Raw genomic sequence first — 27,870 nt, forward strand, 5'->3', positions numbered from 1 at the left:
ATTGCTGAAGTTTACATCTGAATGTTAAAACTAAATACAATAGTGAAACCCCGTCTCTACTAATACAAAAAATTAGCTGGGCATGGTGGCGCGTGCCTGTAATCCCAGCTACTCAGGAGGCTGAGGCAGGGAATTGCCTGAACCCAGGAGGTGGAGGTTGCGGTGAGCCGAGATCGCGCCATTGCACTCCAGCCTGGGTAACGAGCGAAACTCCGTCTCAAAAAAAAAAAAAAAAAAAAAAAAACTAAATACAATAAATTCAAGTTAATATTTGTTGTTGTTGTTTTTCCGAGACGGAGTCTTGCTCTGTCACCAGGCTGGGGTGCAATGGCATGATCTCAGCTCACTGCAACCTCTGCCTCCTGGGTTCAAGCAGTTCTCCTGCCTCAGCCTCCTGAGTAGCTGGGACTACAGGCACACGCCACCATGCCCAGCTAATTTTTGTATTTGTAGTAGAGACAGGGTTTCACCATGTTGGCCAGGATGGTCTCGATCTCTTGACCTCATGATCCACCCACTTCAGCCTCCCAAAGTGTTGGGATTACAGGCATGAGCCACCATGCCTGGCCTCAAGTTAATTTTTCAATCTGTCATAGATAGTGGTATACTTCACATTGCATCTTCATCATATTAGAGAAGATAGAGATTAATTGCTTGCTAAGATTCATCCCTGGGTTAGGCTAATAGTATCAGGCTTTTATTGAGTGACAGAATACTGATTTTCTAATTCTGTCATTCTTCTACATTCTTGCCTAGGATTCTTCTGAAAACAGAAATTTCCCTCTTCAGTTGGAGCTTTTTGGTTACTCTAAGATACATTTATTACATAAAGGTTAGATAGATAAATGCTTAATTTTTCTCTTTTGTTACCAATTGTCAAAGCAAGATGTCAATTTCCAAGCCATTGCAAATGATGACTTACTAGTTCTTATTTTGGCTTTCTCTTTTTTTAGTATCCCTCTAGAAACAAGGATTTTAAAATTTAGTATGATTTAATTCATTAAATCATTATTCTTTTTGATGTTCAAACTGTTGCAAATTTGGGTAGGGGTGGGCTCCCAATTTGGATATACTTTTTATTTTTATTTTTCATTAAAAAAAAATTTTTAGCATTTTTTAATTTGGCTGTTGATTTGTTTTTGTATATGAATAAGTTCTTCACTGGCAATTTCTGAGATCAGTGAGATCTCAGATCTCAGTGAGACCGTGATTTCCCGAGCAGTGTACACTATATCCAGTGTGTAGTCTTGTATTCCTCACCACCCACCACCCTTTCTCTAAGTCCCCAAAGTCCATTGTATTATTTTTATGGCTTTGCATTGTACATACGTTTTAACTTAGATTTTTACAGATAATATTCCTTCCTCTGGGCATTATCTCAGTCCCCAATTTATGCTTAATATTTTTTGTTAATGTTCTTCTCTGTCATTAATTTAGAAATACTCTTATACTATATATCTGTGTATGTTTTGTCTTCTATAAAAGACTTTCTACTTTTTAATTTTCAGCTTTACAATTCACACATATAAAAAGTATTTATCCTTGTTTGCCAGTCAGTGTTTTGTTGTCCATTTTCTTATTAGTTTTCAAGTTGTATTGTTATCACTTCTCCGACAACAACAAGGCCTCGTGGAGATGTAGGCAGGAGCCAGGGCATGAAGAGTCTTGTATGCCAAGTTGGAGAATTTAGACTTTCACCTGAAGGCACTCGAGAGACATGGAACAGCCATGAGCAGATCTCCTTTTTGCAATGATCAGGTGATCCGGCTATAATATGGAGTATTTCACAGACATGAAAAGGACTAGAGGCTGGAAACCCACTGAGGGACCTATCCTGAAGTGATTCATGTAACCAGATCTAAGAAAGTAGCAGTGGGTATACAGAGAAGTAAACAGATCTCAATGTGTTTAGAAGTAGTCACCAACAAGGGCCGGATGCCGTGCCTCATGCCCATAATCCCAGCACTTTGGGAGGCCGAGGCAGGAGGACTGCTTGAGCCCGAGAGGTTGAGGCTGTTGTAAGCTGTGATGGTGCCACTGTACTCCAGCCTGAGTGACAGAGAGAGGGCCTGTCTCTGAAAAAAATAAACAAACAAGAAATAATCACCAACAGGATTTGGTGATTATTTAGATGTAGAGGCCAAGGAAGAGGGAAAAGTCAAGCATGACTCTAGGTTTCTAGCTTGGGCAACTGTGTGAACAATCATGCCATTCACTGAGATCTAGAACAATGGATGTGAAACCAGCTTCAGGGGGAAGTATGGCATGCTGCCTTTATAAATGCCAAGTTCTACTACGTTTTATCCTCACTGAGTGAGATATTAATGACCACACTTTCCCAGTGAATGCACTTTTCTATTCCAAGAGTCATGCATATCTTTTCTACTTGAAATCGCCACCATTCCCTCTTTTTTTCTTCCACAACCTCCTTATCCTGTGCTACCAGTTCCAGCAACCTACCTACACCTGTGCCCACATACACTGGCTTCCATCCTGCCTCAGTGGAAGAAAGGCACCTGCTGCTGTCCATAGCACTCCTCTACGTGTGCCCTAAATCCCTCTCATGTTCTCAAGGTGTCTGTGCTGGCAAGTACACTTTTTCTCTCCTGTATCATCTTTTTCTCCCTCCTTTTAGGATGATTTCCATCTATATGCTACTATCCATTTTAACAACCAAACCTCTCTTAACCTCATGGCCCCTCCAGCTACCACTAAATTTATCAACACCCTCAAAACTCCTCCAATTCATGTTGTCTTTATTCCTAGCTTTACATTCTCATCTTTTAATTCTCCCCCATTCTCTTTCTTAGCTCCTCTCTAGTCAGGTTTTTGTTTCCACCATTCCACAGAAAGAGCTCTCAGGAGGGTCCCCAATGTAGGTACATTCTATGGAAGTCAAGGCCAGTTATCTGCACTCATCTTATTAGACCTTCCAGCAGCACTGGCCAAGTCTCCCAGTCCCTCCTTCATTCATTCAGCACAACTGTATTGAGCACTTACTCTATGCCAGGCATGTTGTAATCCTTATGTATACATCAATGAATTAAAAGGACAAAGATTCCTACCTTCTGGGGACTTATATCCCAGTAGGGAGAAACAGTTAACAAGCAAAAAACAATAAATAATAAATTACATGGTATGTTAGAAGGCAAAGGGATGTGGGAAGGAGAAAACATAGAACTCAGCAATGGCCTTGAAGAGTTTCCCTTTTAGCACATAATTATCCCTATAATGAAACACACCCTCTGTGACAATATTTGATATCAAGTCAAATTACAGAATACGTCTCTACATCCTCACATAATAAAAATGAATCACATTTCCATCTGCTATCTTTCTGAAGTCAGTGCTCTCCTCCCTCCTAATTCTCCTGGATTTGATGTGAGGACACTGGAGAAAAAACAGAAGGAACAGTTGAAACTCCAGAAGGGAGAGTGGGAATTTGGTATTTCCCATTTGTGATACTATGTATTGGATTTTGGGGGCAGGCAACAGAAATGGAAGTGGCAAACGTCCAGGGTATAAGCTGACTCTTTTCTTGCTCTTTTTCCGATTATGTCAAGTGATAGCTACTTTCTCACTGTGGAGAGTGAGTCAGAAACTCAAAGTATGATAAATGGTCTAGGAGTGAAATTCTCTATGGGTTAATACTTTCTGTTTTCATGTTAAAGAAAATAAAGCTATTGTGTAAATATAATAATTATGTTAAGTACTGATTTTACACTAGGAATGGCAGACTGTTTGCAAAAATGACTGCAATTATTCCTTTGTCGCTTGTATGCACACTGCTCCCATCAAGAGGTACAGTCTGTTTTCCCCTCCTTTTATTCAGTCGGCCCTTGGGACTTATGTTGATTAGCAGAATGTGGTGGAAGTGATGGTGTGAAATTTCCTTATCTGGGCCTTACAGCATCCACTTTCGCCCTTTTGGAACATTGTGCCATTATAGGAGCCAGTCCAAGCTAACCTTCTGGGAAAGGAGTCAGGCCCTGCCAGCTGAGGCCTCTAGACAAACTAATCCCCAGTCAAGCCACCAGAACACTGCAGCCACAAGACTGAGTTCATACAAGACCAGCACAAGAACCTCCTAGATGAGTCTAGCCCAGCGTAACTGACCCATTAATCATAAAACAATAAAATCACTGTTTTAAACTACTAAATTTTGAAGTGGTCTGTTATACAGACATAGGTAACTGATATACTAGCTATTAAATATTTATTATTTATTCAAATGATAATTGTTTTAAAATTGAGCATTGATCCTTAAAAAGTAGAACTTGAATAAGTAAATTTAACGTTTATGAAAAGAGATAACAGTGAGGAGTATATACTGGAACCTTTTTTTCAATGAAAAGTCCACTAGACCTATATCTTGGCATAAGTGTTTATTTTTATGAAAACTAATCACATTATACATAGTGTTTCATGACTCACTGCATCCATTTGACATTGTAGACATCTACCCATGTCAATAAATATAGAGCTATATTTTTCAATAGTTGCATAATATTCCATTGAACAGACACACATAATACATTTGTATGACTCCCTTTTGACTGACATCTAGGCTAGTTCCCAATGTTAATGTATTATAAATAATACAGAAAAGAACTTCTTTATACTTACAACTTTGAATACTTACTCTTTCAGCCTCAGTTTTCTCATCTGTAAAATTGAGATATATCTGACCCCACCTATAGAATTGTTACAAAGATTTGTCGGGCACAGTGGCTCATGCCTATAATCCCAGCACTTTGGGAGGCCAAGGTGGGCAGATTGCCTGAGGTCAGGAGTTCAAGACCAGCCTGGCCAACATAGTGAAACCATGTCTCAACTAAAAATGCAAAAATTAGCTGGACGTGGTGGTGGACACCTGTAGTCCCAGCTACTCGGGAGGCGAGGTTGAAGAATTGCTTGAAACTGGGAGGTGGAGGTTGAAGAATTGCTTCAATCTGGGAGGTGGAGGTTTCAGTAAGTTGAAATCGCACCACTGCACTCCAGCCTGGGCAACAGAGCCAGATTCCATCTCAAAAAAAAAAAAAAAAAAAAAAAAACAACTGATTAATGACACTTGGTGGCTGAAGCAGAAGGACTGCTTGAGGCCAGGAGTTTGAGATTAGCTCAGGCAACATCGTGAGACCCTGTCTATAAAAAAAAAAAATTAGCCAGGCATGATGGTGTACAGCTGTAGTCCCAGCTACTCAAGTGGTTGAGGCAAGAGGATGGCTTGAACCCAGAAATTCAAGGCTGCAGTGAGCTATGATTGTGCCACTTCACACCATCCAGCCTGGGTGACAAAATGAGACTCTATCTCTAAATAAATAAATAAATAAATAAATAAGATGAATGAAAATAATGCATATGAAGGCCTTAGCAGTTTGGGGAATGTAACGAGCCCTTAATAAACTGTGGTTTTGTCATTATTATTATCTTATTATCACTTCATTAGGGCAGAGACCATGTCAGCATGGACCCTCAGGGCCTGGCACATAACAAATGCTCAATATTGAAATAGCTGACACCTGCTGAATGCTTTCTATGGGCCAGGCCCTGGGTTCCACTGCAACCTATGAAGTATTACAGGTACTGCTATTATCCGCACATTACAGATGAGGAAATTGAGGCACATAGAAGTGAGGTAACTTGATTAAGAACAGAGCTAAAATTTGATTTCACAGAGCTCTGATTTCAAAGCCCATTCTCTTAAAACTATACCATGCTGCCTCAGTAAATACATCCCCAGTAAATATAGAAATCAATATGATAGATTTCTAGAAATGCAATTTCTAGGTCTCAGGACATACATATTTTTAAGGCTTTTAAAACATATATTTAACATAAGTTATTATAATGTTAAGTTTTTGAAAAGCAGTAAATAAAATTTCATATGCAATATTTACAACTATGGAAAACAATGCATAGAAGAAAAATGGAAGGAAATCCATCAAAATGTTAAGAGTTACCATTTCTGAAGGAGAATTCATGGGTGACTTTTTTCCTTTTTTTTTTTTAATTTCCTATAATGAGTTGTTACTTTATAAGAACAAATTAAATAACCACAGCTTTGCTTTTGGTGTTATATGTGCCATTCTACCTCACAGTTGGTTCTGTCCTTGAAAATGAACCTCTCTAAGAAAAAGAATTTTCATAATTAAATGGCATTCGTTTTTCTCTATCAATTTAGGAAATTTAGGATCACAGGTAATTTGCCTACCTAACACAAGCGTGTTAACTCGTTTGATCTAACTCCTGGTGCTAAGAAGTACTGTAGATTTACCTTTCTGATATTTCCTGACTGAGGACAAGAGAACTGTTGTACTCTTGCATCCATTTGTAAAGCGCTTTTTATTGACTCAGGGTTTTGCAAAGACTTTATCCAACTGTTTCTCAAACAATCCTGTGAGGTGCTAGTGAGTTCCACCGAACCTTGGGTATACATACACACCTACATGAAAGCAAATGCAGCCAGATAATAATTTGACATATTAACCTCTGTACTTTTTGTCTAGTACTTCTTGCCCAGTACTTCCTGATACTCCAGAGCTTTCCCTAGTTTTAGCAGCAGCTAGGGTATTCTCTGCTTACTCCTTCAGAGAAAGAACAATATAACAGAACTTAAAGAACACAAGTATCAATTCTTGGCTTATGACTTACAAAACCCTAGGCTTAGAGGAGGCCCAGATGACAAAAAATGAAGAATAGCAAAGTTTCACCACTTCTCCCCCATCTAGTTCCTCAGACTGTAAAGGAGAGAGGGTGAAGCTCAAGAGAACAAGGAGAGCTTAGATGTTAACAAAGAGATTTCTTGAAAAATGTGGTCCTGCACTCCCCAAAAGTTTTGGGGATCTGACAGCATAGAAAACCTATGCCTCACATGGGTATAAACAGGGCTATCAGGAGGAAACAACAGTTCTCTAAGCCTTACACAGTATGGAAAGCATGAGAATATCTCCCATGAGCACAGAAGTAATGAGGACATGGAAAGAAATGACTAGTCTTCAAGTTCACTCTTTTGCCAACTCCAACCTGCTGTAAATTTTAATTCTAGAATTTCCATTGAGTTCTTTTTAGAGTTTCCATTTCTCTACTGAGATTCCCTACTTGTCCATTGACAATTTCTCTCATTCTTTGAACATATTTATTAAATTCAAAATCTGGGCTATCTGGAAGTTGGTTTCTATTGACTACTTTTCTTTTTTTTTTGACATTCTGGTGGACTTGTTGCCACCTTTAGGAAAGAGGAACTTCCTGGCGATGCTAGTGTCAGAACTGGATTAAGCAATGACACTCAGGGATGACAATAATCTAATGTCAAAGTCATTGCTTGATGTGAAGCAGGGTATCATTTTGATAGAAATTATGCATAATGTGTAATGATTTCCAATCTTCAAATAAACATGACAATTGTAAAACCCTTGTGAAAAACGTAAGAATAGTATCTCCAATCCTCCTGACTGGCTTCAAACAGCTGGCAAGACCTGCCCACTCACTAAAGAGTAGAACTGGAAGAGCATGTAAATCATTGAATATCTAAGTCCCCACCTTCTACCAAATAGGAAGACTATGTGTCCAATGATGATAATTTTTATCTAAACAAAAAGCAGCTTCCTTGCATTCTAATATAAAGGTAATACATACTTATAGAAAAATCAACCAAAACAGACAGGTATAAAAAAGAAAGTACTACTTAGAGAAATTACTATTAATATTTTGTTGAACATCCTTATAGATGCTGTTCTATACAAATCCTTATGCATGTAAATTTGCCCTCACCCTGTCACCAACAACGGGCCCATTTCTCTATGTCCTTGATCATACTGGAGGTGTGCAATCTTTCCAAGCTACCAATCTTTACCATCAGACAAAAAATAACATTTAAATTTTGTTGAGTGATTTGGTTCTAGTGCTGAGGATGAGTATCTTTCCATGTACTTCTTTCTGGCTTTTAATGGGCAGTATGTGCAATACATAGTGGCCTGGAGCATAAATAAGATGGTTTGGCTACCATACTCCCAGATATATTGCAGTAACTCTGTGTGTCCTTGAGTAAGCCACTTAACCTTTCAATGCCTCCATTTGTTCACATGCAAATGAAGGATTTGGAATAGGTGTTCTTGAACTTCTTCTCTGGCTCTCAGGAGGGGAGTGATGAGGAATGCACCATGCAGATTTGCAGCAGACGCTTTTGGGTGACTAACTCAATAGCTGTTCCCAGCCCTAGAAGAGGCTGGAAAAACTCAACTCCCCCTCTGTAGGCCTCTTTTGGAGTTAACGGATGATAATGTGACCAAATTCTGGCTTACGAGACAGAGGGAAGTCTATCGGGGTGCTTCTAGAAAGCCTTTTGCTTTCCTGATGGAAGAAACAGGCATAAGAGAGAGCAGGTCACTGGCACTGTCTCTCCCTTGCTCCTGGCTTCCATGCAGACTTGATGCCTAGACCCGTGGGACAGTGTGCTGGCTTTGTATTGTGTTGGTCCAGCTAAGCAGCATCTGTTATCCAGAATTCTCCCATAGTTCAAGGTTAGCATTGGCCACAAGGGAAATGTCACATGAGATCTGGGAGGCAGCAGCTAAGCAGCAGCCATGGTTTTTATGCTCTGAAGGACAATACAAGGCATGAGGAACACTGGCAGTTCTCACACATTGCCACTGACCTGCTGCCTCACCTTGCTGGCATGGGGCAGCAGAAAGACTCATGGTTCCTCCTGCTCCCAGCGGATCTCCTCCTATGGCTTCTTCAAGCCCTAAGCCAAGTGCATCTGTAGCTCAGTAAAGGGTGCCAGCATGTTTTGCAGGACACCTCATTATTGAGGCTGGAGGTAGTGACAGACACATGCAGATCCCGTTTGTTCTAAAGGACTTCAGTCGTTCGTGAATTTCAGTTTGTTCTCACAGATTTTAGTCTGTTCTTGCTATCATCCCAGATCCAACTTTCTACCTTGACTGCCATCCTGGCTGACCTATAGTGACTTCAGACTCAACATTAGAACCAAAGACAACAAACAGCCATGGCAGGACTCCTCCACCAGCTCTCACATCCTGCAAGCTCTAAGGCAGCACTGTCCAGCAGAACTTTCCGTGATGATGGAAGTGTTTTATACCTGAGCTGCCAAATATGATAGCCACTAGTATCACGTGGCTACCAAGCATTTGAAACATACCTAGTGCAGCAGAGGAGCTAAGTTGTTATTCTTAATGTTAATTAATTCAAATTTAAATAACCAGATGTGGCTAGTGGCTACAATATTGGACAATGCAGGCCTAGTGCATTTTTTAAATCACTTGTAATGGTTTTGTTTCTCTGATTGAATCCTGACTGATACAGGCAGCAGCTGCTAGCTACATGGGGAGAGCATGGAGACACAAAGCCAGCATACTAGGAATCACAGGGCTGGAGGAAGAAGCAGCCTGGGTCCTGGAAGTTCAACCAGCCTATAATCTTTGAACTTCTTAGATGAAAAAAAAAAAATAGACCCCCAGTGGGCAGTGAATTCTCACCTTGTACTTCCAATAAATCCTGTCTCTTTTCTTGGTGGCTTCTTCTTCCTGCAGTGAAGTGGTGTAGACCTTGTCTAGAATACCACAGGACACAGATGGTGATCTTAGAACTCAATTTGAAAAAAATGTGTTTATGCATGCATAGGAATCATAAAATATAAATTTAAACTCATCTTTTGAAAGAAGAAAGTAATGTCAATAGAACTATTAACCAGAATTAATGTTAGCTTTCTGACCAAGCAACTCTCTTTTCCTTTATGTTTATCTTTGCTTTCTCTTGAAGAATGACCTACAGGAAGTAACCCACCTTCTGCAGTCCTTTGAGTTCATGGATACATAAATGAACACTATAAACTTTAGACTTTAAGAAGTGGGTATTAGTCAGGGTTTGCCAGAAACACAGAATCAGAAGGATGAATATATATATAGATATTTATTATAAAGTATCGACTCTTTCAATTACAGAGGCTGAGAAGTCCCATAATCTGTCATGTACAAGCTGGAGACCCAGTAAAGCTGGTGATAGAGTTTGAAAGTCGAGAGCTGAAGAGCCAAGGGTGTAGATCCCAGTCCTGGTCTAAAGGCCTGAAAGCCATGAGTGCCAACAGCAGGAGAAGAACAATGTCCCAACTCATGCAGTGAGGCAGAGAGTGAATTCAACCTTCCCCACTTTTTTAGTTCTATTCAATCCCTAATGGATTGGATGAAGCCCACCAACACTGAGGAGGGCATGTGCTTCACTCAGTCTGCCAACTCAAACACTAATCTCCTCCAGGAACACTTTCACAGACATATTCTGCCATAATGTTTAACCAGCTACCCGGGCATCACATGGCCTAGTCAAGTCAACACATAAAATTAACCACCATAGTGTTCTCCACATACTATGGCCCCACAAACAGAAACTAAACAATTAGCAAAGCTCCACGGCTCAGTTCTAGAATTGAGGGTGTTAATCTGTTTTCTGTTAAGAAACTCTAGGCTCTATGTGAACTGAAACTATATCAAGATGCTGACACTAAAATTAGAAATGGGAAGAAGTAGGTTTTAAACCACAAAATTAATTGGGGGTAACTGACATGCAAGATAAGACATGTAAAGGAACAAATGTGATGGTCCAGTTGCTAAGTAGCAACAGCAAACTTATCAACCCTCCTATTCAGCAATCTAGCAACATGGAATATAGCAGAACTGTTAAACCAAACACACACACATACACACGCATGCACACACACACACACACACACATATGTATGTATGTATTCTGTCCAAATTCTGGAAGCAATTAAAAGGAGTAATCTGAACATGTAATGCTGAGCAACACAGTAGTTAATAGGACATCGGTCCCCCAAGATTTATAGGACCTTCTCTAGTCTTCCTCTTGTCACATACCTCACCACAGGTGAGACACCCTCAGGGCACTACTCACCCAGACCCCATTCCCCCTCCATTGTAGACCACCTTCCAGGTACTTGAGATCATGAAATTTCCCACTCAAATGCTGATCCTATAGCTCACTTCTAGGGCTTGATCAGGCATCTTCCCTAAGTCCATCCATTTAAGGGTCAACTGCATGTATGAGGTGCATATTTCCAGGACCAAGAGGTGGCTTTTGGGATACAGCTTGCTTATCAAGAACTATACTGCCCTCATATTTCTGTGCAAGTCTCCTTGTGGATGCAAGACTGAGTCAGGGTTTAGGAAGATAAGGGGACCTTCAATTGCACTCTTGCTCTGGTAATCATAAAAACCAGTGGCAGGCCTGCCGCCAGGTACCCATCCAAAGAAAAGCTAGAGAGAAATATAGAGGAAAGTTTCAGTAGTAGGTTTTTGTTGTGAGGGGACTTATGAAAATTAAAAAGGTATAAAAACATTTGGAAAATAAGCACTGTGAAAATTCAGTGAATCTAAAATCCCTTATTAAATAGTAAAACTGCAGTGCAGAATTATGCTATAAACCAGACTCATAGTGTTTTCCTATTAAGAAACACTTCTGATTTAAATTTAATGTTTCCCCATTGCTTGGGTTGAGATGGGGGAAAGTTGGAGTAGGGGAATAGTCAGAGATGAATGGCAAAGATTGGCGATGAGTTGTTACTGACCTGCAGAGTTTACAGCTTGAAAGAAAAACTGTAGGAGTTAAGATCCTCTTTCTTAGGAATCCATGCCATGCGAAGTTTCGGGATTGAGGTAGTGGCTGCTGATATGTGAAAATAGGCCTGTAAACTTTGCAAGCGACCCAGTAAATTATGCTTGTTCTAGTGGGACTTCCCCGCCCCCGCCATCGCCAACTCCACATTCCAATCCCCAGGCCAGAATCATCAAAGGTAAAAAATATTCGTGGAGAGTAAGCAGGCTGTAGCAAGACAGGCTCTTCAGCCGGCAATCTTTCCCTCCTCCCACGTGATGACCGTCTTTCTTGCCAGTTCCCTATGCAGAGCCTTCACTTCCCAGTCAGCCTCCCTTCCCCAAGTGAATGTGACTTCTTATAGAACACAGTTACCCATGTTGTCTGCCAAACTGGATTTTGTTTTGTTTTGTGCTAAACATCAGCCCATTTTCATGACTCTGCAATTATCACAATATGTGGTAGGAAACCATTATTGTCAGCTCCAGTCTGAAACTGGACACTTACCAATACACTGCTAGGAACAAGTCTTTCCGGATGGATACTATGTGGTTAACAGAACATGTAAAGATAAGCAGCTAAACAAAATATCAACATTTTCTTACAAGACTGAGCTTCAGGACAGAACAGTGATGTGCAATGGTTTTCACGTTGTATCCACAAACAAATTCTGCACAATTACAAGAAACACTCTTTTTTTTTAATTGTTGCTTAAGTGGTTATCCGTTATGCTGTTGACATAGGAAAAGACGAAATGCTAGTAACCGAATCAAAGCAGCAGTGCAACAGGCCGCTCGGTGGTGCGCATTGCATGGGTTGGTTCCTTGGATGAACAGACTTGCTTTACACTTCCTCCCAATTTTTGTCCCACCCTCTTAGTGTATCTTCCAGGGACTGGTAAAACAAACCAAAACATACTGGTCTTACTTCAAGCTGTCTTTGGACTGTTATTCCCTTGTTCCACTCATTTCACGGGATTGGGTTCTCCTAACTTCATTGTTCGGTGAGTTGCTTTGCTTTGCTCATTGTGCTTTGCTCATTGTGCTTTGCTCATTGCCCCGATCTTCTGTGCATTCTGCGCCAACCCCTCAAGTGCTCCTGCACTCCCTCCCAGCACTCTGCTGGGGCTTTACACTTCCTAGCCGAGGTCAGACTGCCTTGCGCTTGGAGTACCGGACCCCAAGGAAGCAAGAAACGCCTCTCCTGCCGGCCGCGGGCAGCTCCCGAACACAAGCACCCCGCACGCCTCTGCCCAGTACGGCGCCCAGTGGGTGCTCAGACTCCTCCGGCGCGCCCTAGGGACTCGGAACGCCCCCGCGAGAGTGACGCGTCCTGCCTCCCCGGCAGCTCGCGGACACTCGTACTTGCAAGGCCTGGCCAGCACTCGTGGGCCTGCCCCCCCGCCCCCCCCCCCGCCATGGTGCGGGGGCGGAGACGACGACTCCCCTAGCCTCTGGCTCCAGGCCCCAGCAGGCGCCGGTAGGCGGGTAGGCGCGGGAGCCTCGAGCGCCGCTCTGATGCAGCAGCCGAGCCACTACACGGCGCGCGGCGGGAGACCCAGGACTAGCCGCCGTTGGCGCGCTGGGTGCGGGAAGGGGACTCTGTATTTCCGCCCCTCCCCTTTTTCCTCTGAGTCTCTGAACGCTCCCACTCTCAGACCCTCCTCCTGCCAGGTAAAGGCCGGGAAAGGAGGGCACATCTCTTTTCCAGGCACCCCACCATGGGCAATGCCTCCAACGACTCCCGGCCCGAGGACTGCGAGACGCGACAGTGGCTTCCCCCGGGCGAAAGCCCAGCCATCAGCTCCGCGATGTTCTCGGCAGGGGTGCTGGGGAACCTCATGGCGCTGGCGCTGCTGGCGCGCCGCTGGCGGGGGGACGCGGGGTGCAGCGCTGGCCGCAGGTGCTCCCTCTCCTTGTTCCACGTGCTGGTGACGGAGCTGGTGTTCACCGACCTGCTCGGGACCTGCCTCATAAGCCCGGTGGTACTGGCTTCATACGCACGGAACCAGACCCTGGTGGCACTGGCGCCCGAGAGCCGCGCGTGCACCTACTTCGCTTTCGCGATGACCTTCTTCAGCCTGGCCACGATGCTCATGCTCTTCGCCATGGCCCTGGAACGCTACCTCTCGATCGGGCACCCCTACTTCTACCAGCGCCGCGTCTCGCGCTCTGGGGGCCTGGCCGTGCTGCCGGTCATCTACGCAGTCTCCCTGCTCTTCTGCTCGCTGCCGCTGCTGGACTACGGGCAGTACGTCCAGTACTGCCCCGGGACCTGGTGCTTCATCCGGCACGGGCGGACCGCTTACCTGCAGCTGTACGCCACCCTGCTGCTGCTCCTCATCGTCGCGGTGCTCGCCTGCAACTTCAGTGTCATCCTCAACCTCATCCGCATGCACCGCCGAAGCCGGAGAAGCCGCTGTGGACCTTTTTTGGGCAGTGGCCGGTGCGGCCCCGGGGCCCGCAGGAGAGGGGAAAGGGTGTCCATGACGGAGGAGACGGACCACCTCATTCTCCTGGCTATCATGACCATCACCTTCGCCGTCTGCTCCTTTCCTTTCACGGTAAGTCACTCCCTACGTTTCCACAGCCCGGCTCTGCTCAGCTTTCTCATGGTTTCCCCTGATGCCCCCACCCTTTCCATTGCCCTACAAACTTTTTGCAACTTGTAAAAGTATGTCCTAATTTGTAAAGATCTGTAGCCTTCCCCATGCACTTCTCCTCTTTAGCCCACTTCCTTCCTCCCTCAATCGTGGCTTATGGGCCTTGCTAGGCTAGAGTTTCTTATACAGTAATACAGACCGTCCGAAACGGAGTCCTGGGCCTCGGCTAAGCCCGCCAAACTCCTCACCCTAGTCCCGTGCAGAGTCCCTTTCTCGCTGTTGCCTATCTTGGCTTAGTAACTGAGAAAGAGGCAGCCCCTTCCACCTTAGGATGGCTGTCACTGTTCCAACCTGACTACATGGAGCTGCGGTTTGCTGCCCTGTATCTCTCACCCAGCTTGCCTTCTGTTCCTGCCAGGGCAAAATGTAGTACCCAACCCAAGCATTCCAGCTGCCAATGAAAATGGTCCCAGATGAGAAAGGTCCCTGTTGCAGAAGTTTAGAGATTTGCCTTAAAAGTCGAACAAACATCTAGTTTATAGGTTTCCCAATTTATATATTTGAATGTAACTCTTTGTGGCCATGAAAATTTTAAAACTATAATGATAACTAGAAGAAATGTTTGGAGGAACGCCTTGCTAAGCATTTGTCATTTCTTGCAAAACACCCTCTTAATGTCACTGTCAGAAATACACCCAGGTGCTCTTCTGCTTAAGTCATGCACTTGATGAATACAAAGTCACATGCAGGAATGGCTGGTCCATCACAGGAAGGGGAGAGTGGGGCTACCTGGGGAACTGAAGGACAGGAGCCCAAGTCCTGGCATCGTGCTGCCTTGATTTGGGGCAACTTTAGCAGTTAGTTGGTGCTAACTAACTGCTAAATGATATTATGCTGTGAGTTTGAGCCTCTTAAAGTGTAACCTTTTAGCTGAGGCTGAAATATGTCTGAGAATGTGCTGGCCTCTTACTGGGGCTAGGAATTGGGAGTTGTGACAACTCCACTTCCTAATCTTCAGAAGAGCAAGGCTGATGCTGCAGCATCAAAGCAGTTAACAGTGACTCTCACCTGCCACAATCTTGGATAAAAGAAAAGAGATGGGCAGTGCCTACTATTAACAGGTCTGACCTGTAAAAGCTGGAAGAGAAGTAACTTTATCCTATCTCCTGCCTCCATTACTGCTTCTTTTTTTTTTTTTTTTTTTTGAGACGGAGTCTCGCTCTTGTTACCCAGGCTGGAGTGCAATGGCGCGATCTCGGCTCACCGCAACCTCCGCCTCCTGGGTTCAGGCAATTCTCCTGCCTCAGCCTCCTGAGTAGCTGGGACATTACTGCTTCTTATATCTTCATGTGCTCATCCTCCGGGATGGGAAAGGACACAGGGTCCCAAAAACCTGAATATGATTCTCTCCACCCCAGCACAGTTAACTCCCTTTCTTAGCTATGTTCTCTTCTCCCTGCTCCCCACTGCCCTCACCCTTCCACCCCATCCTCTGTCACGGCAGAAACTGTTCTGAATTGGTAAGTTAAACTTTGAGGGAATGAGATGGAATATTCAAAGAAGCCCTCTTATAAAATGAAGTCTGACTGTGGGAGGCTTCATCTCCCATACCACTCTGAGCACGGGAGTTTGTGCAACAGAAACGCTGTGATGTAGAAACCCACATGGCTTATATTCTTTTGACTTATTTTACAGGTAGAAGCTTTTGATTATGTTAAGAGCTAAATCAGCTTCTGGAGGTCAGGACTAGGATGCAGAACATATGTCTATGAAATAAAGCATTTCACATTCCACTAAACAGCTTTACGTTCAGCTTGGGGAACAGAAACTATTCCTGAAAGACTGTCTTACAGTGGTGGGAATTAGGATTTAGGATATCAGTTCTTAGAGTTTTATAGGTCATTTGTGAGTACATTTATAAAAATATCTCCCACCCCCCCCCCCCCACTCCCGCCAACTACTTAAATACCCTGGGAATGGGCTTGGGGTGATAACGGACTTGCAAAAGTGATTTTTAGTCTCTTTCCTACATGAGCAAGAGTAAAAAGGTCTCCTCTTTGACCATGGCTGACCCACTGCATAAACTGTATTTTTTTTTAAATAAAGGCAGTGGTTTCCAACAGGTTTCTCTGTTTTCAGGTAAATTGACCTTTTATCATGAGAACTCCATCACTGCCATATGTTTTTGTAAAATCAAATGTGTGTGTGTAGAGATATAGATATAGATATATAAATTTTTTGCCCTCCTTCAGTTAATATTAGGTTAAGGGCTGCTTCAGAGTTGCCAAATAGAAGGGACTTAGAGATAGAAGTCTGGCTAAAAGTTTTGAGGGGGTGGGAGCTTTGCTTTGAAGCTATATTTTTATTTAGATTTCCTGTTTGTGGCTTAGGGGGGCCAGATGAAGACTATGAAGGGGCTTTAGCTCCCCCAAGCCACCCCTTAGCATTAACACTATCAGCAAATATTTTCTACTTTTGCTTCGGCATATATTACAGCAGAGATTCCCAAAGAGCCAGAGAAAATCTCAGTGTGAACATAATGAGAAAGCCAGCCTCCCTGACTTCCTTTCTTGGAACTACCTTGACACCATATCCAGATGAACTAGACACAAAATGGAAATCTGAAGCATTGTCACCTCTTAATAAGAAAATTTATATTGACCACTGATGCGTTTTATTTTGTCAATAGATTATTGAGAATGATTGCTAGCATCTTTCATTTACATAGCACTTTAAGCTTTATGAAGTGCTGTACTATCTTGATTTAAGTTATTTCTTGAAGGGCTTATCAGCAAATTCAAACTCATGGCTACTGTTTGGTTCATACATTCTGCTGTTCAGAATCCTCGGCATGTGCCTCCAAGGGAGGTTGCTTTTTTCTCCAAGTCCTTTTATTCTACTTGGCCCACACTAAAACTGTGATCAGAAGTGGCCTACACCAATCTCTCACCTGAGGCAAGATCATTTCCACAAATCCTAATGGGGACCTCTAGAAGCAAAGGTTTATGGTTGCCTTCAGAAACATTTCTGTTTCTCTAAGGGAGTGCACATGATCAGATAGAAACCACAATGCAAGCCACAAATGAAATTTTAAATTTTCTAGTAGTCACATAACAGAAGGTAAAAAGAAACAGAGAAAATTAATTTAATTATATATTTTATTTAACCCAATGTATCGAAATTATCAATTTAAAATGTTGCTTATGTAAAAGAATTATTAATAGCTATTCCAAGAAAGTCTCTTCCTTGTGTCCCAGGAAATAGTAGCGATCTACCCTAAGTCTTCTCAATTCTTCCTCAGGATAACAAGCTGCTTTCTATGTCCCTCAAAAGTCGACCAAACCACTTGCAACAAGGACAGCTGTACACGGTGGGACATAGTCTATTCCACAACACTCCAGTAGTAGAGAGAGGAGGGGAATGGGTAAATTCAGAAACCTGGAACTACTAATGTCAGGCATTGTCCCAGGTTTGGGCAGGTTGGAATTACTGCTTCCTTCAAAGATGCCAGTCTAGGGCTTCCAAAATTTTGGAGGTAAAACTGTAAAAAGCAATTTCTTTTAAGGCCCAGTGCCCTCAAGCGAAGTCAAGTTCAACCTCATATATCATTATTATCAACTCCAAAATAACTAAGATTTTTGAATGCTAATTTTTACATTAACCCATTATCTTCACAACACCACAGGAAATAGTAAGATGATTTCTATGGAACAGATGAGGCAAATGACTCACCGTGTCCCACAGCTAGTGGGTGGTGGAACTGGCATTCAAAGCCAGGCAGTTTAAGACTGAGCCACCGAACCTAACCCCAACACTATCCAAGAGAAAGTACTCATTTCAGGTGTAACAGATGAGAAGATTAATCAGTTTAAGACTGAGCCACCGAACCTAACCCCAACACTCTCCAAGAGAAAGTACTCATTTCAGGTGTAACAGATAAGAAGATTAATCTAGGATTTCATAAGAGAACTGTGAGAATGTCATACATATTTGGACCACTTTGCCTCTAAATTCCAACTAGTTAGCTTTAAAAATAAAATGGCGAAGACCTTTTTTCTTCATGTCAGCTCAAGCGAGCTGAGCTAGGGCCAACTATGTGGTTCCCTTTCTTTTCTCCACAGACCTATGAAATAAAAGACTGAGACCCAGATTCTAGGAGATTGGCTAATGTAAATTCTGGTCTAAACTAAGAAATAATCAGATTATCCTTCACATAAAATCTTTCATCGGAACTCATAAAACATCTCTTAAGTGATCACAAACCATGTGGTGTTTGGGAAATGACATTATTTTGGCTGTCCAATATGAAATTCTGCATGGAACCAACAACATACTCTAAACTGTTTATTCAATAAAGAGATATTGTATAAATTAATAAATTCCTCCTTATGCTAATCAACTATTGTCATCATTTTACAGAGATTAATAGAAACTTTCTTTCTTCCCAAAATGGAACAGAACACAGGAAATATGAGAGACCCCTATCTTGCCTCAGATACTGTTTGTGTCTTCATATCCAACTCATATCAAGCCCCTTTCTCACCACTCTTCTAATAGTAGACCGCTTCTGGCCATTTGAAACTGCTTTCCACATGCCATGAGGATAAAGTGCTTATGCATTTTTACTCAGTTCTAAAATTTCAAGAGTAAACCATCGACTCATTCTAAAAAGTTCTCCATCTTTAGAAATTCTTTAGGGTTATAACTTCTAGGTAAATCTGATTAGTGGAAATCTGATCTTTGCAATACAAAACAAACTCAAGTAAACAGTACTAGAGTTTCCTGTTCATTTCTGGTACTTGTTATGTAAAATATAACATGAATGGGGGTTGAAAAGCTGCTTTGACATTGGTAGACTACATACATGCAAAATATAATACTTCTGGTAGGAATGAAAAAGAACTCCAGAAATCTCTACGTATAACCACAATGAACTTTGCCTGATGATATTTTAAGCTGATTTCCACAAACAACTGGAAGGTCCTTTATAATTTAAGCATCAATAATGATGTGTTTGGGGATTTGTTGAGACAGTTTTAATATACATTATTAATTTTTTTTTTTTTTGAGACGGAGTCTTGCTCTGTCGCCCAGGCTAGAGTGCAGTGGCATGATCTTGGCTCACTGAAACTTCCGCCTCCCAGGCTCAAGCAATTCTCTTGCCTCAGCCTCCCGAGTAGCTGGAATTACAGGCAGCTGCCACCGTGCTCATGCCTGTAATCCCAGCACTTTGGGAGGCCAAGACGAGTGGATCATGAGGTCAGGAGTTCAAGACCAGCCTGGCCAAGATGATGAAACCCCATCTCTACAAAAAAATACAAAAATTAGGTGAGCGCAATACACATTATCTTTTAAGAGAATGTTCCTCTATATAAGTGTTTTCACTTGACCTATTTTCTCCTTTGCCATTTGATATTATGAATGCTGATCTGAATAAAGACACAATTACACTGGTTTTAAAAATTTAAACAGAAAGAACCATAGTTCTTTCCCAAAAGAGAATTTGTGCATTATGTCTACACCTTCGGTCAAGTGGGTCCTCACTACTATCTCAGATGGTTTAGGCCAGGTCCTCAGCTTAAAGACAAACAGCTTCTGGGGATGGTATATTTCTTCTTTAGCATATCGAAAAACAATCACAGTATTAAGTTTACAAAAAGAATAGAAATGGTGAGACAGTGTTTCAGGAAGGCAATCAACAGGTCTCTTTCCAGCTAGAGGCTTAAGACCCAGTTAATCTGCAACTTGGTCTGCTCAGTTGGCTTCTCCTGACCTGTTTTGAAGTTTCTGACCCTCTACTCCCTGTCCTTACCTTGAGCTCAGGTTTATACTATCGAGGTGTACCAAGCTCCATTTTTCTGAGAATACTTGGCTGCCTAAAATTCCCCCTAACAGAAAACTAAACCTAAGAACCCTGCAGTTGGGACATATACATGATGGAAAGGGCCAGGGATCAGATAACTACATTTAGAACAGGCTGAAAGTTCCTCTAGAGCTGGGTCCATAACCTGTGCTGCATGGACAGTGCATGGATTTTCTGTCTGAAATCATTTGCAAAATGCTTATATGAGTTTATGTTTACATGTTTGTATGAGTCCTGGGTAGATGGTTCATAGTGTCCATCTTTTTGTCAGTTACGAGCCACCATCTTGGAATAAATAGGCCCAGAGGTCTAAACCTTAGCATTAGCTTCTTTTTTATTTCCAGTTCTGAGAAGCACAAGGCAAGGAAGATAAACATATAACAATCTATGCTTGCAATTTAGCTGTGGAAAAGTATGGAGGAAAAAGAAGTCCCAGAGAAAGCCAAGTAACTACTTAGAAATAGCCATGGCCGGGCATGGTGGTTCACCCCTGTAATCCCAGCACTTTGGGAGGCTGAGGCTGGCGGATCACGAGGTCAGGAGATTGAGATCATCCTGGCCAACATGGTGAAACCCTGTCTCTACTAAAAATACAAAAATTAGCTGGGAGTGGTGGTGCATGCCTGTGATCTCAGCTGCTTGGAAGGCTGAGGCAGGAGAATCACTTGAACCCAGGAGGCGGAGGTTGCAGTGAGCCGAGATCGCGCCATTGCACACCAGCATGGCGACAGAAGGAGATTCCATCTCAAAAAGAAATAGCCATGATTTTTCAGTCCATAAACAAGAACCGTGATATCCATAAACCTTTGTGACAGTTTTGAAGAGAAATCTCCTCCAAACCCATAATGTGGTCAGACATTTGTGAATTTCATGCGAAGCTTTACATTATAGGCTTTTAATGGATGGCAGCAGAGTGTGTAGTGGCTAAAAGCAAAGTTTGGTGTCCCATGGCTTCAGTTTGACTCCACATTTTCTCTACTTACCCAGACAGTGAAAGTAACTGATCTTCAAAGTAACTAAACCTTCATTTCCTTCTCTCTAACATGGGAATAATAATACTTTGCAGGTTTGTGTAAATATTAAACAAAATATGCCTTATAAATTGCTTGGCACCATTAATAAATGTTAGCTGCTATCTCTAGGATATTCCATTTCCAAGGGAAAATTGGATTGTATATTAATGATCAGGAAATGAATTCTGAAAGCTCAAAGTCATTTGTTTGATTGACCAGGTCTAAGTGGGCCTTCTGTTTTTAACTGTAATAAATGAATGATTTTAAACTATTTCAGGTTTTAGAGAAGGTTCTAAAGGGATGGCTCACACCCTGGCTGCACATTAAAATTGTCTGGAGGACTTTTCAAACCCTGATACCCATGTCTCAGCCTAGACTAATTAAGTTGGAGACTCTGGGGAAGGAAGCAATGCCTCAGAATATTTTTATGTATTTATTTATTTATTTATTTATTCATTTTGAGGCGGAGTCTCGCTCTCTCACCCAGGCTGAAGTGCAGTGGTGTGATCTCGGCTCATTGCAACTTCAGGCCCCTAGGTTCAAGCAATCCTTCCCCTCAGCCTCCCAAGTAGCTGGGATTACAGGTGCCCACCACCACACCTGGCTAATTTTTGTATTTTTTAGTAGAGATGGAGTTTCACCATGTTGACCAAGCTAGTTTTGAACTTCTGACCTCAGGTGACCCATCCACCTTGGCCTCCCAAAGTGCTGGATTACAGGCATGAGCCACCGCGCACAGCCCATTTTTAAATCTCCTCAGGTGATTTCAATGATCAGCCAAATAAAGTCCTCATTTGCTCTAAAAATCTGAACCCACTTAGTAGTTGCATTAAAGATAGAAAAATAGCTCAAAAGTGGCACTGGTCAGTGCTAAAATGAAGTTTTCTATGGGAGGCTGCTCCTATGCATGACAATGCTAAAATAGCACTAATTCTCATCTATGCCACTTTGTAAATGTCACAACAGGCTCTACATTCTTAACAAAGCCCTGTAGAGAGAGCCTGCCCTAAAGAATTAAAATTCACTTGACTCATTGGTATTTTTCTCATAGCAAATATATTGGCAGTGCATGCAAAAAGATGGATAACTTCTACCAACCTTGAAACTGAATTCCAGAATATCACTGACATATTATTAATTGTCTTATATCCTTTGTGATATCTTTTAATTAAAAACTCAGGACTGGCCAGGTGCTGTGGCTCACGCCTGTAATCCCAGCACTTTGGGAGGCCAAGGCGGGAAGATCACCTGAGGTCAGGAGTTTGAGACCAGCCTGGCTAACATGGTGAAACCCCGTTTCTAAAACAACAACAACAACAACAAAAAAAACTCAGGACTGCCTGGAGGGAGAGAAGAATGGGCAGTTATTGTTTAATGGGTACAGAGTTTCAATTTGGGATGATGAAAAAAATTCTGGAGATGGCAGTGATGGTTGCTATTCTGTCTTCTTTTATGTTATAGCAGTCAAGTGCATCCATCCACAAGAGGAGACACAGGAGACATTCAGGAAAACATAGATATGGCATACCACCCAGGGCCACATGAAAAGGCATCAGCTTCAGTCAGGAGGCAGAGGGGCAGGAGGGGACCTGGGCCAGGCCTTTATTGGAGTTTCCACAAGAAAGGCAGAGCAGGGTAAACAGTTTAGGATTGGTTGGTTTGAATAATTTCACCAGGCTCTAAGCTATAGAGGTGGTCCCTAATTGCCTGGTACCTGGCACTGGAATGACTGAAGCAGAGGAATAAATATTTTCTCTGGGTGTATGGGCTAGATAGAAGAGTTCTGGCCCTGAATAGGTTAGTCTGTGTATCAAAGACATGCTCCCAGCCTAACTCTTCGCTATCTCTAAGAATTAGCCCCAGAAGGAGCAGTCTCTCCCCAGCCAAAAAAAATTTAAGATGTCAAAACATAATATGCAGAAAAGTGAAAATGTAAACAATATGATTGCACCACAATGTAAATGTATTTAATGTATAGCTGAAAATGACAAAATGGTAAATTTTATGTTATATTTATTTTACCACAATCTTTTTAAATCCCAGCATCCATCAGATCAAAAATATAGTAATCTAGGCAAAAGATAAGAACCAAAAGAAAAAAATGGGGACGTAGAAGACAACACTTACATCAAGAATTTCGAGGGTCACTGAAGTATGTCTCTTCTCCAAGTATAAAAGAAGGAACTGGCCAGGTGTGGTGGCTCACGCCTGTAATCCCAGCACTATGGGAGGCCGAGACGGGCAGATCACTTGAAGTCAGGAGTTTGAATCCAGCCTGGCCAACATGGTGAAACCCCATCTCTACTAAAAATATAAAAATTAGCCTGTCGTGGTGGCGGGCACCTGTAATCCCAGCTACTCGGGAGGCTGAGGCAGGAGAATCGCTTGAACCCAGGAAGCAGATGTTGCAGTGAGCCGAGTTCCTGCCACTGTACTCCATCCTGGGCAACAGAGAGACTCCGTCTTGGGGGAAAAAAAAAGAGCTGTCTTCTACAAAGTACTGGTCACTCCCCGAAGTGCAGATTTTAAGCAATTCTCAAAATCACCCAGCATAGTAGATGAAAAGGAAAGGAAACAGTACAGAATTGCTTCATCCTCTAAAACCATTTTTCACTTCTCATTATTCTGTCACGCTCTAAAGACATTCAGGAACTCTGGTGTTGGTCATTCTCCCCTAAAATCCTGACTCATCTTAATGTGTGAAGCTGCACCGCTAGAGACTATGCCTTTTCTGTACTTCTTGGCTGGCCAATTTAGTGTTAACATGTTCTCTGGCTAAACTAGATCATCAACTCAGCTGCGGGCCCTTTCTACAGAAGTGCTCGGTTACACATCATGTACACACGTGTGTGCATATGTAATAATTAATGTGTTTTAATCTGTAGATCTATGTGCATCATTATCCTGAATTTCTTACCTCCAAATCACTCCTTTAATACACCAGCCTGTATAGTTTTCATCCAAAATAGTTTAACTGACAAAACTATTGCTCCATTGCCTCTCCTCACCTAGCTTTCCTCTTCTCTCTATAATCTGGGAAACCCACCATCAATTCTTCTTTTTCCTTACTCATCTGCCAAATGTTTTCTCCATTCCCTATGCCAAGATTCTCGGGCATAAACACCTATGGCTGCCAAACCTTCCTGCTCTTGTCCTAACATAAGCAAACTGAAGTTGACTACCCTTTGCCTTCTCTGCAATTTGCTTTGTATATCCAGTTGTCAGACGCCTGCAGAGTAAGTACTCGGAGAAAGGAAACAAGCTGCTCCTTCTTCTGTAGAAGGAGAGTGAAGAAAATAGGGGATAGCTCTCTAAAGCTATTGGTAAGAAAGACCCTGGAGGCTTATAAAGCACTGGTTTTAAATGGCTAGGTGTGATCCATCCTTGTTTTCCTCTTTTCTGTGAGCTCTGTGGAAGTGTGATCTTTATCACGATGCACTATTCCATTCCTTCCAACCGAGCAGATACCTGTTGCTACCTAAATATCTAAGAAATACTTTGAGAGCTGGTAGAGCAGTTTGGTTCACATATAAAGAGGTGTCAGCTTTCCAGTGTTCAGGACATTGTTCTGAGGCCTTTGCTCTAATACAGGCCTGCATGAGGCACACAGTGAGCACTGCACTGCCATCAGGAGAGTTAGAATTTGCATCCTAATTTGGCCACCAACCAACCCTGGGTACTTGGGCAAATTATCTAATTTTCTATACCCCAGTGTTTGCGTTTATAAGATGGAGCTAATAACAATGAATACTGTGGAACACTTACAATGTGAGCACTGATCTAAGTAGCTTACACATATCCCTTCTTATCCTCCTTTCAGCAACTCTATGAAGTGGGTATGCTATTATTGTCACCCATTTTAAAGATGTGGAAACTGAGGCACAAAGGTTCATTATTAGTATCTTGCCATTGGTCCCAAAACTATATACAGAGCTAGGATTGAAACCTAGTCCAATGGCCAGAACTCATACTCCCACTGAGGCTGCTCCATTGCAGACCCTGTCTCACTGAATTGTGATCATTAGATTTAGTATTTGGAAGTAAATCTAACATCTTATTAATTTTCCTGAAGTTCACTTCCCTATCTGTTAAAAAGAGACAATCTATAATTTTCAGGGTTTCTATAAGGAGTAGAGATAAAGCAGGCTTAGTACCCAGAACAATTCATGACACATATATTAGGTTATTGATACGTTGGAGCTACTAATATTATTGTTATTTATATTATTAAAATATTCTATTCCAGGTGACAAGAAAAGTTTATTTATTTCTCTCCATTCCCAGTGACACCAGGACATTGTGCATGGTATTAATGTTAATTGCATTCCACAGAGAACAGGCTTTTCATTGAAAAAATACGTTCATTGTGTTACAGTTTACATAAGGAAGAAAGGTAAGATTCCTGCTCCCCACCTTTCATTCCCCACCACTACCACAGACAAAACATGGTTTTGCTTTTAAATCTCAAGACATAATATAGGACTAAGCCTGTCCGCTGCTACGATGTGAAACTAACATTTTTCCCCTTTGCTGCTTTACAGATTTTTGCATATATGAATGAAACCTCTTCGCGAAAGGAAAAGTGGGACCTCCAGGCTCTTAGATTTTTATCAATTAATTCAATAATTGACCCTTGGGTCTTTGCCATCCTTAGGCCTCCTGTTCTGAGACTGATACGTTCAGTCCTTTGTTGTCGGATTTCATTAAGAACACAAGATGCAACACAAACTTCCTGTTCTACACAGTCAAATGCCAGTAAACAGGCTGACCTCTGAGGTCAGTAGTTTAAAAGTTCTTAGTTATATAGCATCTGGAAGATCATTTTGAAATGGTTCCTTGGAGAAATGAAAACAGTGTGTAAACAAAATGAAGCTGCCCTAATAAAAAGGAATATACAAACATTTAGGCTGCGGTCAAGGCTACAGATGTGCTGATAAGGCACTTCATGTAGTGTCAGAAGGAGCTATAAAACCTACCCTCAATAAGCATGGCACTTGGCCTTTGGAGTAACAATCGGCTGCATTTAAGATCCAGTTGCCTTTTGATTGAAGCTTTCCTGTTGAATGACAAAGCATGTGGTTTTGTAATTTGTTTCAAACCCCAAATAGTGACTGTATTTTCTATTTTAATCTTGCTACTATCATTATAAACATTCAGTGTACAGCCAGACCAGATTAAACGTCATATGTATTCTCTAGAAGTCGATATGTGGAAGCAACCAAGCCTGCTGTCTTGTGATCACTTAATGAACCCTTTATTTGAACAATGAAGTTGAAAATCATAGGCACCTTTTACTGTGATGTTTATGTATGTGGGAGTACTCTCTCATCACTACAGTGTTACTCTTACAAGAGTGAAGTCATTCGGTTAACATCAGTTTTGTTTACTCATCCTCCAGGAGCTACACGTCAATACGTCAGGTTATTTATTTTATAATGTCCATATGCTAATAGTGATCAAGAAGACTTGTTCTGTCAACAAGAAATAATAGAAATGTTTCAAGAGAGTTAATTCTCATTAATATTCTTTATCCTATTTCCAGGGGAGGATGTACATGGCCATGTATAAAGCCAAATAATAGGATTAAAAACTGAAAAATCTGGTTCATTCTTCAGATATACTGGAACTCTTTTAATGTTGGTATTGAGGCCATGAGTAAAATAGACTTTATAAGATGACTGTGTTGTACCAAAATTCATCTGTCTATATTTTATTTAGGAAACACGGTTTGACTCATATTATATGGGAAATCATGTAGCAGTGAGTCATATCTTAATATATTTCTAAATGTTTGGCATGTAAATGTAAACTCAGCATCAAAATATTTCAGTGAATTTGCACTGTTTAATCATAGTTACTGTGTAGACTCATCTGAAATGTTACAAAATAAACTATAAAACAAAAATTTGAAAACGGAATAGTATTTTATGAACTTCCTCAAATAACAATATTGCAATTAATATAAACATAATATCTTTTAAATGAGATCAAAGTGGAAAAATTATATTTAATTTGGCAGATTTGTAAAGTGTGGTTGCCAGGTTTTTAAAGTGTGGTTGCAAATAATATTTGGTATTGGAAGATACTGTTTTCCTTCAGTTTTTACCCTTCCAGTATGGTCTTTAAAATAGTAGAACCATCTTATTTTTTGCATAGTGTTGTTATAGGATAACCATTTACTTAAAAAAAGAAAAAAAAGAGACGGATGCTTGTTTTCCCCAAAGTCTCATTGTTTATCCAAAACTCTTTCCTTTAAGCAATTATTAAACTAGATGATCACTTAGAATGATTTCAAACCAATCTAGGCATCAGTGTATTTTGATACAAACAATCTACGTCAAATCAGCTCTTATTTTTAAGAAGAATAAATAAGTGGTTTGCTTTTCTACAAATTTAAACAAGCCAGGCAAAGTTTAACTCAACTAAAATCTGGACATGTAAATAAATCTTCCCTGTCCACCAGGCATTCTAAAGTTAAGAAATTATTCTAAATGGAACTAATTAGGCCCATGGGTAATTCCTAAACATAAAATTCTGAAGTTGCTTTGAATTTAGAAGATTGATTCCTTTTATCAGATGACTTTTTTTCTCCAGATGAAAATGTCAACAACAACTTTTCAACCCACCTTACCATCCCTTTAAAATCCCAGAATAATGCCTGAGAACTGAAAACAAGAATGCATTGGACATAATATCACTAGCAGAAACAAAATTATTCACTCTGGGAGCCCAAAGTATAAGAATTTAAGCCACTTATTTAAGCA

The 27,870-nt window shown here is 41.5% G+C and overlaps 1 protein-coding gene and 1 pseudogene across 1 annotated transcript; both read left to right on the forward strand.

Moving 5' to 3' along the window:
• Positions 1-13,078, forward strand: part of LOC105716446 (pumilio homolog 3-like) — a 27,610-nt pseudogene extending 14,532 nt beyond the window's left edge.
• Positions 12,457-26,781, forward strand: PTGER2 (prostaglandin E receptor 2). Its single transcript, XM_012451047.3, has 3 exons — positions 12,457-12,631; positions 13,339-14,191; positions 25,648-26,781. Exons 2-3 carry the CDS (start codon positions 13,349-13,351, stop codon positions 25,879-25,881), a joined length of 1,077 nt encoding a protein of 358 aa, XP_012306470.1. The 5' UTR covers positions 12,457-12,631; positions 13,339-13,348; the 3' UTR covers positions 25,882-26,781.
• Positions 26,782-27,870: the final 1,089 nt, after the last annotated feature.

Source organism: Aotus nancymaae, unplaced genomic scaffold, assembly GCF_030222135.1.
Source record: "Aotus nancymaae isolate 86718 unplaced genomic scaffold, 86718_ANA_hifiasm-v0.15.2.pri h1tg000062l, whole genome shotgun sequence".
Classification (NCBI taxonomy): Eukaryota; Metazoa; Chordata; class Mammalia; order Primates; family Aotidae; genus Aotus; species Aotus nancymaae.

What these genes read in the sequence shown, in the direction of transcription:
- PTGER2 (XM_012451047.3), top strand. Translation starts at nt 13,349, where the DNA reads ATGGGCAATGCCTCCAACGACTCCCGGCCCGAGGACTGCGAGACGCGA. An exon ending in TCTGCTCCTTTCCTTTCACG is followed by an intron (nt 14,192 to 25,647) that starts GTAAGTCACTCC and finishes GCTGCTTTACAG; the next exon opens with ATTTTTGCATATATGAATGA.